The sequence below is a fragment of the Zerene cesonia genome, chromosome 9 (genome assembly GCF_012273895.1).
Source record: "Zerene cesonia ecotype Mississippi chromosome 9, Zerene_cesonia_1.1, whole genome shotgun sequence".
NCBI classification, from domain to species: domain Eukaryota; kingdom Metazoa; phylum Arthropoda; class Insecta; order Lepidoptera; family Pieridae; genus Zerene; species Zerene cesonia.
In genome coordinates, this window is record NC_052110.1 from 3,924,246 (window position 1) to 3,937,238 (window position 12,993).

General features: G+C 30.9%; 1 protein-coding gene across 2 annotated transcripts in view; it reads left to right on the plus strand.

The window, feature by feature from the left end:
* LOC119828929 (ecdysone 20-monooxygenase) overlaps positions 1 to 12,993 on the plus strand; it is a 28,800-nt gene that overhangs the window by 7,814 nt on the left and 7,993 nt on the right. Inside the window, exons 2-4 of one of the 2 annotated variants that reach the window (XM_038351246.1) lie at positions 6,428 to 6,641; positions 7,193 to 7,391; positions 9,601 to 9,791. In XM_038351246.1, the coding sequence (XP_038207174.1) occupies positions 6,428 to 6,641; positions 7,193 to 7,391; positions 9,601 to 9,791 (604 nt within the window). Of the gene's footprint in view, positions 1 to 6,427; positions 6,642 to 7,192; positions 7,392 to 9,600; positions 9,792 to 12,993 lie in introns of those variants that run through there. The other variant, XM_038351247.1, reaches the window with a different exon arrangement.

The following is a 12,993-nucleotide window of genomic DNA, read 5'->3' on the forward strand; positions in this document are numbered from 1 at the left end:
TGTAAATATTAACAGTAATCAAACACTAATATTGATAAAAATAATTTTTTGTATTTATCAATATTTATATCTCACATTTAATGTTTAAGTGCAAGATACGGCATTTGTTCAAATAGAAGCCATCGTCATCTTTAATAAATATATAGATTATTTGTATAGTGAAAACTTTTAAAGTAAAAAAACTGTTCAATAATTTAATGAAGGCATAAAAACTGATCTCTTTTTTAAGAAAAAATATATCAAGGATCGTTCAAAACGAAATGCTTTCTTTTTAATTCGCCTTATTTTAGACTCGTCGTTTGGAATGCAGAACAGAATTTACATTGGAAGTAAGAACCTTTTTGGTTCTGGATTATACTTTGTGTTTTATCAACAAGCCTCACAGAATTTTTACGAGGTTTTTGACCGAGATGTCTTTATTAAACGAATAACATTTCGATAAACGACGGTGTATGATGATAATTTAAAAAAATATGCTCCACGTGGCGCTAACCCTAAAATGTTGCATAACTTTTTTAGATATAGCGTGGTTTTTATTGGGACTTGTCATCTAACTTGTACAGTTGCCGCTTCTATTTGCGTCGTTATGAAATGGTAGATATGAATAGACCATGCAATTCCGTTTTCAGATTACTAAAACCTTATAAAAACAAATATCTTACTAGTTACTTTACTTGCTATAACAGATATGACAAGTAAATAAATATTTGTATCAATACAGGAAATTGTATTTGTTTTATAAATAAAACAGATTTATTTGCGGAAAATTTTAACGGATACCTACTTATTTTTAATCAACAATCGGATAAGTCTCAATAAGATACATTCTATACTCATCATATCGTTTGATGAACACTTATTTTAATATTACATTTATACTGAAAATCTTGTACATATTTTAGAAATTAATTGGAATGATTTAATCCGTCTTATGTTAGACACACCCTATATGGGTAAAAATCTGGTTATAAAAGTGTGCGTGAATGTTTATTTTTGTCTGTGTAAATAAAAACGCTTAGGGCTCTCGAAGGTGGGGTTCCATTTGACCTTGAAATGTTAGGATACTTGTTTTTCGATTGTGATCTGACCTTCACAGCCCTAACTTTTGGGGAAAGGGGATTACAATTAGGGGAACTCTCACAGACTCGCTAAAACTGCCTGTAGACGTGTTTATACGTAGGTATTTTTAGGTATGTACCTAAAGAGGTACTCCGAAACAGTATGTTTGGTATGAGATTATTATTATATTACATATTATATACAAACACTAGGTGCATGCTATTTTATGATTAGGACTCCCCTTTGTTTTTCTAGGGACCCAAACAATCTTTGTACTAAATTTCATCTAAATCACTTCAGTGGATTGGGCATGAACAAAAAACGGACAGGCGGAGTTACTTTAGGGATAAAGAAATTGAAATAAAAATATTTGTTACACTTATGTACATAAAATAAATAGATTTGTGTACATAGAAATGTGATTACGCTTCCACAATTGACGATTCTTCAATTAAAACATTTTCGTAGCGGCACCGTAGCAGAGTGAGAAATGCTACATGAATTTTAGAAAATATTGTGAATTTCTCACTCACACACACGAGGATGATATAAAACGATTATTAAATAAAAAAGGAAGAGTAAGGGTCTTACTGACTTTTAACTACAAAGCACTAATATTAAAATTTTTTGTTCAATAAATTCTATAGATGGTGTCGCAAACTTTCTAGATAATATATTTGTTCGAAGCTTTATTTGTACGAAACGATATTTAAATCGTAAAATAATCAGTATTTCTATTAAAATTCTTATTCAAGAAGACTCTCAAGTTTAACAGTGTTATAGGAACATTGGTTTTAATGACTTGTAATATTATTGTTACAAGGGCAAGGACTAGACGTTTCTATTTATTTAATATTGGTATCTTATCTATTTACTTACTCAACCGTTAAACGGTGCGCCTGTGGTTGCAACATTTTTATTTTGCCTTATCGGGGTTCGCGAAACCTTGAAATATATCGTAGTATTTGATTTTTATGATACAATTACGTGCGTTGATGTTATTGAACTGTACATATAAATTATTTCATGTGATTAAATATTTCACAATGTTTGCTGGTTACCATTTCGAAAGTAGTTACCTAGTAATTCCTAAGCTTTATATAATATTAGTGTACTGTTTTAAGTGGTCGGTCCTCTTATTAATTGAAGTTAAATCGAAGCAACGGTTGAATAAAAACGATAATGGATTGTAAAACGAGATTTTAAAATAGACCTACGAAGAAAATAACTACGTAGAAGCATCTTGAGTTGGGTTAGGTTAGGTTTAAAACTTTTTTTTTTTGTTACTAATTTAGTATCAAGTAATTCAAGTAATACAATGATTTCATAAAAGTTTACTATCATAGACTCAAAAGTCTTCCAAAGACTAATAGTTTGAGAACTTAATAAAATATTAATAACTTGTCGAACTTCTGATATATCAATAACATGCGGATATAAAGGCAAAATAAAATGTTTTCTTAATAATTTTATTGATACAACAAAAGAAATGGTTGCAAGCGCCAAGGATTATTGAAACTGGCTCCATTCAGGGTCAGCGTTCACAAAGGAATCAATTTTATAAATCATAGCCAAATCGAATCTCCAGACGAAAAAAACGGTTGTTTATTGCTAGACTGCAGACGAAGGCCTACGTGTAACAGAGTGCAGAGCTGTGATTGGAATTTTTTGTGTAAAATTTTAGTATCTTGATAAATAAGTTCACTTGTCCACTACGAATGCTAGGATTAAGTTACTTTTAATCAACGTTTAAATGTGTAATTGCTAAACTTATGATACTTCTTAATTTAATTTTTATTACGCGCTAATCTCAGAAAGTAGTGGACCGTTTTTAAATGTTCTTTGTCGGTTGGACATGTACTTATATGCGGTTCATGAATAGTATATAGGCTATATATGCACCAGGGTCGTAGTCGTAGTGGGACGCTAGTAAATGATAAGCTTGCTGTTCTCAATAAATAATATGGTGATAAAGATAAAACACATCTTGACTTGATTTTTTAATCTTTTGAATATCATGATAAAATTAATTGCTTTATGTACTAAATCATCCTACGCAGTACTCTATCACTTACTAAGTGTTTCAAACAAACACTTGGGTTATAACGGTTGGTTAAACTAATTCGATTTTTGTAATTTTATTATTAATTTTATAAGTCAGGGCTTATTTTGTATCTTTACACTAGCATTAAGTTATAAGGAAGACTTATACGCCTTGATCCGATCTAGTTAATATCTGCTTTGAAGATTGCAATATAATCTTGTATCCCGTTTTTTCGCAGGCGATCCTTATTGCAGGAATATTTTTAATCTATACTCTCGTACGGATTACAAATTTTTGTTGAATAATGTCATTGATACATATTCAATAGATATTTATGGTGCCATTCCTACTTTATTAATGATGAGGTATAAAATTTGTTATTATGAAGAATAATGGAGGGTTTTATAAATTAATTTATAATTGTGAATAACTTGTGAGTAATAATTTTGATATAAAGTAAGTTATATTGAGTATTTTTTGAGATTAGGTGAAATTTTTTATTCTAAGGCATAAACACCTAAAATTAATGCAAGAAAGAAAATTTATTTCGATTAGAAATAAACATACCAATAAAACTATTAATGTTATCTGGTAAACTTTAATATATATTTTATCTACATCATTTTAGTATAGTTTACAAAAGATCAAATTCTGTTTTATAACTTACTTACAATCGGAAGGCTTGTTTTAATTGTTTTTGTTTATTTGTTTTGTTTCATAAGTGTCATTATAAGACTAAAACCTAGCTTTTTTTTTTTTGGAGTAAAACCTAGCAGTATTCACAACATAGTATAAAACGAAGTCGCTTTCTCTGTCCCTATGGCCCTTTGTATGCCTAAATCTTTAAAACCAAGTTGCGGATTTTGATCTATTCAACTACTCTGAATTAACGCGGGCGAAGCCACGAGCAAAAGCTAGTACATTATAAATGGAACATAGTAAGTTCAAAATTGTTTTATATTTCTCCTCATTTAAAAAAAAATATAGTTGTCTATGAAAATGAGAAAAAGGAATTAAAATATATTATAATTAAATTATATTTAAAAGCTTTTTAAACATATTAAAATAGATTTTTCTATATTTTAAGTGTAAAATAAGCATATAAATCCAATTATGTAATTGCAAATTTATGTTTTAGAATATATAAAATATATAAAACCTCTTTTATTTTCTGTATTATATACACATTTTTTTTTTAATTTTTAATAAATATTGATAACAAGAGTAGCTAAAAAGTGGTTTTATGATTAATCTTATAACGTTAATTAATTTAAATAACTCAACTAAAATAATATACAAAGGACTAAAATTGATATTTAAAAACATACTGACCTTTGTCGATGAAGCCTTTGTCAAGCAAGATTAGATATAAACATTTTTTAATCCTACACTTAATGGCTATAGAAGTAAGTGCCATTTCATATTTTTAAATAACCTTAATACGTATTTAAATATATGCACACAAAGACTTTATAGTTTAGGACCTATGTACACAATCGAAACACCACAAATTTATGTAACGTGAATAAACTTCAAGGAACATATATACAATAAAATATCTATCTTTAAATTAAAAATTTTAAAACCAGACAATGTGTAACTGATAACTTATTTACAATAAAATGATACTACTCAACGGATTTTGATGATATCTGGTATAAAGACAAGGTATGAGCTGACATGGCTGATAGGATACTTTTTATCCCGATTAAATGCTCTCTTGGGATGAAACAGGAATCTTGATGTCCGGGCGGAGCCTATTATTAGATATTGTTTAAATTGTATTTTTTCTATAATCCCTATCCCTGGATTTACAAGAAATTTTGAGTATTTTTGATTTTATTGAAATAAAGTATCGCGAGAAAAGAACTCATTATGACTATATTATGTTTAATGACAAATGAAACAAAAAAAAAAACACATGGCATATTATATAACTTTCTTCTCTAGATTCAATTTATAAAATATCTTATAATTGATCAAATAGCGGAAGACGAAATAGGCAAGATGCAAACCTCAAAATATGACTTAGGCTGTTCAGACGGCATCTACTCTCGTTCTTATCGAGCGTGATTACTTCGATAGGACAGCGGTAGTTTTTTAAATATTTCATTTTTAACAGTTTCCAGGCGCATTTCCTCTAAATAAATATACAACCAGAACCTTCAATGTGCGCGTGTAAAGGTAGATTAGTAATTAATTCTATTGAGTTAACAGAACAGCGGCCATTTTTAAATTGTTTGCTCGATCAATAAAAAGTTCGTTATGTCATAACGGAGTCATCGACTCCGTACAGGTATTCAAATTGGAATCCCGTTAATGCAGATACAAAATATATGACGATCTTGATCCCGTAATAGCAATAAAGTACCGTTTTTAATACAATATTTTATATTCTTTCCCTGCATCTTATGTTATCTCTTTGTGTCTTTAAAGTTTGAAAAAGAATAAACCGAAAGCTCTTCGAAATCATTTAAGCTTATTCCAAAGACGTTTATTACTCATTTTATTGTATTTTTCATAATTGATAATAATTAATTGATTATAACCAATATACAACATGAAATATATTCATGTGCAGATGTATGCCACCAAAATATTATTACTAAATTTGAGGCTAAAGAAAGTGAAATAAAGTTAAACCTAAATAAGTGTTGCAAGCGTTATTGTGTAGCAAAACCTTACTGTAAGACGCCTTGCCTCGAATCGACGGCACGTAATTTTTGCGAGATCTGAGAGCGGCCTTGCAGTTGGACGAAGTTGCACAACTATGATTGCAGTGGAGGCCGACCACCGCATAACGTTACGTAAGTTATTACGTAAACCAATGTCAAGAGCGCTGCGTCAACGTCAAGATCAGCAAAACTCGGCCCTCGGGTCGACGACCGCGATACCAAACACTCGGACACGTCCACATTCGGTGCTGTGGCCGTGAGCAATAAAAAAACAAATAAATTCTTGAACTTGTACTTCGGGTTCATTCATGAAATGATAAGAATCGATAGATCTATGGACGCGAATTAACCGCAGTGTTCGCTCATTTAATATTATCGTAAACATTCGTGTATTGATTTAGAGGTCACATTTTGTTGATGGTTAAAATTAATATATAAGCTGTCAGGTAAACATCATTACGGAGTCATTTTCCCTACTTCTTTTTTTGTTTTGACCCCAATCAAACCTTTTGCTTTTCGGGTAAACTTTCTTGGTTGAATAAAGAAAGAAAAAAGTATCATCTTTAGTCTTCACTGTTAATACAAGTTTGTCACAAAATATGTTATTCATACTAAACATTAAATGAATGAAAAAACGTTTTTGTTGCAGGGTTCACCAAGGCCGTTGGTTGATTGGTCAGGGGTACCAACATTCATATTAGCGGTGTTGGCGGTGGTCATGGCAGCCACGGCGATGATAGTGAGGCCGCCAGATATGAAGCTGCCCATACGACTTCCCGGTCCTCCAGCACTACCGATAATTGGCACCCGTTGGTTATTTTGGAGTCGATATAAGTTGAACAAACTCCACGAGGCCTATGAAGGTGAGTTATTAATGTCATGTTTTTAATGTTTTTTTAAGGTAAAGAATCCCCTAATTTCTTAAAATTTAAAAATAGTATAAACCATTTGAAACTACAATAAATCATTAACATTAGCTGATTAACATTACATAATTCAAAGTAACGTTTTTGTGTAGTAAAATTTCAAATAAAAGTACCTCAAAAGCTTTTGAACCAAGTTTCATATTGCAAGTTATTCTATAGTAATTAATTTTTTAAATTCATTTGGGCGGGATATGTTGTTTGAACGATCCGTGCTAATTGATATGATAATTGTTTTTATCGTTTCATGCACCTTGTTAGCAATGACCTGTATGGCAAAAAACGAATCTAAATTCTTTTATTTTATTATGCATACTGTGATTTTTGAACTTGCATATGACCATACTGCTTACGAATATAATCGTGCTCATAAAATGATCACTTACCGTTCTTAGATGAAAAATATTTTTTAGTATTAAGATAACCGCAGTGTTATTCTAATATTTGGGGTTGAAAACCCCTAGCTACCACAACGAGATATTTGCACGCAGATATGTTCAGGCGTTACGGGTTGGTGTTCGTGGAGGTGATGCCAGGGGGAGCTCCTCTAGTGTCCATAGCGGAGAGGGGGGCATTGGAGGCAGTACTACGCACACCGGCAAAGAGGCCTTACCGACCCCCTACGGAAATCGTGCAAGTGTATAGAAAAAGTCGACCTGACAGATACGCGTCCACTGGATTGGTGAATGAGTGAGTGAATATCTTGTTTCTTATTGGATTCTTGTTTTCCTTTCTGTATCTTGTTGTATCGATATAATACTTACTTCATAGAAATTTAACTCATTAAATTCATTGAATATCTACTAGTTTTTGCCCCCGGCTTTGCTCGCGTTTAAATTGTAAAATAAACCATTTCGAATCTACCTCAAACCACACAAAAATTTTCACATCAATCCAATCGTTTAGGAGGAATTTAGTGACAAATACTACAGAAGAAACAAATGTTTTTAAATATTGAGACTCTATAAGACTAAGACTTAAGCATCTTGAGTTAATTATAGCGGGTGAAGTACAATCCTTTTTATATATTTATATCTATATGCAAGATGTAATATAACTTTCATACTTTCACACTTGAAATGTATTTTGAAAGTTTGACATTATATATAATTTCAAGGAAATAGCCTTTCTGTTTATTCACATGCATTAGCATTTAGCACCTATGATACCTTGGCTAGATAGCAGTCCATTAGAGAATAACAATTTACTTTTAGTATGGTCTATATCTAAATTTTAAATCACATATACATAAAATGTATATATTATACTATATACATATAGGCTTGATATATTTCTGCCAGCGGTATGCGTCACCTTTTTTATGTAATTTAAATATTATTTGTAAATAAATCTTATCAAACTTTCATTTCAATTTAACAAGTTCCATCATTTTATTATTTTCATACATTAATATCTCATACAATAGGTATCCCAATCTACTTAACTTAAATAAAAAGAAAGGTAGAGTATTCAAATTTCGGTGTATATAGAAATTTTTGGCACTTTCGTGATAGGGGAAGGCTGTTAGACTTTGAATTACATAAGAAATGTGTCATGAATCTTGTCACTTGTGCTTGTAAGAAACAAATTTATGTGCGGATGCAAGCTTGAATGCCGTTAAATAAATTGACATGCTTTTTGTCACTTATCAGATTTTGAGTGTAGTCAATAGATAATACTGGTATTTTCCTTTAAATTGAAAATGCTTTTGGTTCTTGTATTTCTTCATGTTTTTTTATACTTACGAAAATAATGTGTTGGATATAAGTATTGCTAAGTATAGATATCCTTATTTTCAAAAATACTACTAAAACCTAAGGTATTATTATATTATCTGTGTTATTACTTACTTTACTTGTCCTGCTTATATTTTAAATTGTTTAGTATAGCGTTTAAGTCGTATAAGGCAAAATAAGAATAAACACATATGATACCTTATTAAAATAAAACGTATTCTAAACATGTGAAATATTTTTGCACACTGGAAGTAATAAAATAATGATTTGGCTTTAAGTATTCTGGTCACGTAGCCCCAACGACGTAGTAGGGTCCAGTCGGTAGTTTTTTGGCAGAAGAATAAACATTTCCTGTCATGCGCTCATATTCTAAGACAATCTAAAGTTTTAATTATGATTTGTGATGACCCTGGAAAATAACAGAGCGGTCAATTTACGAATTTGAGGTGTTTTAACAATTAGTTAACAACATTAGTTCTAAGTACAGAAATTGGTTTTCTTACATTAAACAGAATTGAGATTATTGATGTCTAGGGACATCATAAGTAGTTGCTTACTCCAGATGGTAGTTTATTTTTCTTTTATTTTTAACTTATTCAGCTTTTTATAAAACCGCCAGTAATTGCTGCCATAAAATATAATGTTTTAACAAATTTATGCAGATATAATTCATATATAATTAAGTTGTTCTAAAAAAATTGCTCGCAAGACCGCTGTGCATGAATATACATAAGGCTTTATATATGATGTTAATTATAAAGTTTTGTTTATAGACCATTTATTTCGTACCAATTTAACGTATATTTCAATTAAGTGTAATAAATATCTTACTATAATGGAACGAATCTATTGGATTTATGACTCCACGTGTAATAACAACAAGTTTTGGAGAATTATACCTAAATATTTTTATAGTTCATCAGTATTTATAAACTAGTCTTGGCGAAGAACTTTTTTATTTTATTGCTTGAGCAACAGAATAGATCTCTTCAATAAAATATAATGATTCTATTGACTCTAGATAAATATTTCTCATATACAGTCAGTTTATAAAAAAATACAGTTTCTGTTGTACATTGAACCTAAGAGGGACCTATATTTTACAATTATAGTTCACAAGGGTCTTACTTTGTAGCGATAAGTGAAACGGTAATAATTTGCAGGCAAGGGGAGAAATGGCATCACTTACGCCGCCATCTGACTTCCGAGCTAACGAGTCCACAGACTATACAGGGGTTCATTCCGCAATTGAACAACATTTGTGATGATTTTCTCGTACTTCTGAAGAACTGCCGTCGGCCCGATGGTACTGTGCTTGGATTCGATCACCTTACGAACAGGATGGGCTTAGAATGTGAGTATATTGAAGCTAAATGCCATACACATAATTTAACTTGACTCGTATGTACCTAACATTTTTAATGGTAACAAAACTTCGTTGATTGTAAGGAGTTTTGGAAAGTGGAGAATGGACAATAAGGAATCTCCATAAGTATTAACTAAGAAAACTGATATAAAATTACACGACAGAACGGAGGTCAAAATTCTGGAAATTACTTTTTATTTTATTTCAAATTTAAAAGTCAAATAAGTGAATTATCTCAAAGACATAAACATAGGTATACTCGTATAACACTGACCGTTTTTACACATAAAAGACCCCGGTTTTATTGCAATCGGAAACAATAGCACCTAATTTTAAATAATGAGAAATATTTTAGGAAATGGGGATGTTAAAGTTTGCAATCAAAACAGAATATTTTTATTTTATTTTGTACAAATATACAAAATAGAAGCATTGCAACTTGCTTCTATTTTACTGAGTTGCTTACAACGGCAATTCCCGTTTAGGTCTAGAAGGTAATTTAGGTCAACTTTACTTATACTACCGCCTTAGCTATTATGTATAAACCTGATTTATAGTTAGGAGCAGGAAGAGTTTCTGCTGAGACTAACCACCGTTTTGCAGTGATGTTATTAGAAAACTAGTCTAATAAGGACCGGTTAGGTACCTGTTAATATATTATGTAAGTAGGATGGTGTATACAAACATATATGTTTAAACATTGTATTCGTTTATTTATTAAATATTGAGGACCGTATTATTTTCACCAAAGACATAACTCTAAGTTCAGTACACTATTAACTGATTTATAAATAAACGAAAATTCTGTAATGTAGAACACTTTCTTCATCACATTATAGGAGCCTATAGATGATATATGTATTCCACTTCCAAGTGTGAATTGAGGGGTTCAAATGCATTTCTGTACTCATCTATTGGCTATTAACTTATTGTTCAATTTATCTATGAGGGCTGTTGTATCAAACGCTTCCTATGATTGAACCTACTTAACTCGATGGCATCCCATGATCGACAGTTGCTTTTGTTTCCTGTTAACATATTAATATGCACATAGTTCTTGACAATTTAATACTTATATTAACCATACAGGAATCTTGCATACTAATTAGTAAGAATTTCTAACAATACCAGGTTGATCGGTCATCATAATTTTTTTTCTCTTACAATGAATGTCCTACTCGTTTAATGTCAATTGAAATTTCCGAATTCTGTAAATAATATAGGAGATCTATAGGTATCGAAAAAGCATGTAATAGGAAATCAACAAAGCACAAGTCCTGAAATGTTTTTCATGGGACGTGCGTTTGAATCGGAATAATCCTATTCTACAAAAAAGGTCAGCGACGTTTCCATGGCCGCAAAAAAATCTAAAAACGACAACAATTTCCTATCGAGCGTAATAATAATCAAGTCAATTAATTGAAAACCCACAGAGCTGTTGAGTGTACAATCCAAAATAAGAAATGCCTCAGTCATATTGAAAACTTCCTAGGTTTTGGGAACATTTATCCTTATTAGCAAACAATATAATACGAATTGAAAGGAACTTTCAGAATGTCGGTATACACATCCATGTCATTTACTTTCGATTTTTTATACTACTTAATATTATAAAGAGTAAAATAAATTATTATTTGTTTGTGCCGATTTAACTCGTAAAAAGTGTCTTTCATCAGCAGAAAGGTACATTATTGCTCTCTGAACTAAGCTATGTTTTACTATTGTTCCTTTCCGGTAAACCCAGGCGGAGACATGGAGCGGCTTTATTTACAAATGTAATAATTTGTGCAAATAAAGTTGTTTTGGAATCATTCAATGAAAGTAAATTTATACACTATAATCACGAAATGTTTGTACAGCCGGATGTACTTGCTATTCCGATAAGCTGGTCACGTAAACAGCAATTACGGATTTTTACATCCCTAATATTTTTTTGAAGATAAACATGCTCATGCTCTTATTTATCTTAATAGTCTAACGACAAAAATTCGAGTTTACTGCTCCCGAGATAACGAATATTTTATGGTTTTCTTCTGAGAACAATATTTTTACTTTTTATGCGATAGGAGGTCAAATTTTAATTGCGCAACAAATAAACTAGATTACAATTAGACAATACATTTTTTTCAACATTGTTAACATGATTCAATGGAAATTATTGGTGGATCATATTAGTAATAAATTAGATTTCACGTTTGTACTTTAGCCTAAGGACGACTACATCTCATCTCACATGATCTAATTTTTCGTGAAACCGCGTGTTCTTGCAGACAGGCGTATTGCTTTGCTTTTAACTATCGATTTTTATAGACATGAAGAGCATTTTCGACTGCTCTTCCATATACCTACGATATTTTTCCTACGAACGATTTCAATATACCTACGATAGTTTATACATACGTAAAGTAGATTGGGAATAATGACTATTCTGCTATGATTTATATCGTTACATTTATACATAATTGCATGGAATATCTAAGTAGGTATACTTATATTGAATATTCAATGGTTTTACTTCAATAGCAATGCGGCTAATAGACCTTTCTAAGCCAAGTCCATATCATTTCATCGCTATTTGGCAAGCTTATAGTTTTGTTCATCGCAATTGCCTTCAAAATCGTAGCTATTACGTTGTAAATGAAAAAATATTTTCTTATAGCCTGCATGATTAAGGATTTCATACATTGATTTATTTGCTATAGTTGTACTAATTTCGCACTAATAGATAAAATAACAAAGTTGTATTTGTTTCAATTCTGTATAAGACCAATTAATAAATAAAATAAAGCTATATAAAACACTTGAAAATCGTATATTGATACTCGTAGTATAAACATTTGCTCCTACAGAGTAGACGTATGAAAAGAAATGATTTAATCATGGCGATCCCAATCAGGATAATAATTAATAGGATAAACTCTTTAACCGTTTTATTGTAAGCAATTTAGATTTATACAAAATTTTAATTCAATGTGTCCGTTTAAAGTGGGTCAAAACTTAGACTAAATAGATCAGTTACTTACAAACCTACAAACTTACATACAGGTGAATCTAATAAAGTGTAATAAAAAGGCGTTTTATTCCTATTACAATTTTCACAAGGACAAAAATAAGAAATTTTGAAAGAATAGAAAAATTTGATCACGAGGCAGGATTCGAACCTGCGTATCTTGCCTAACCGTAGCAACGC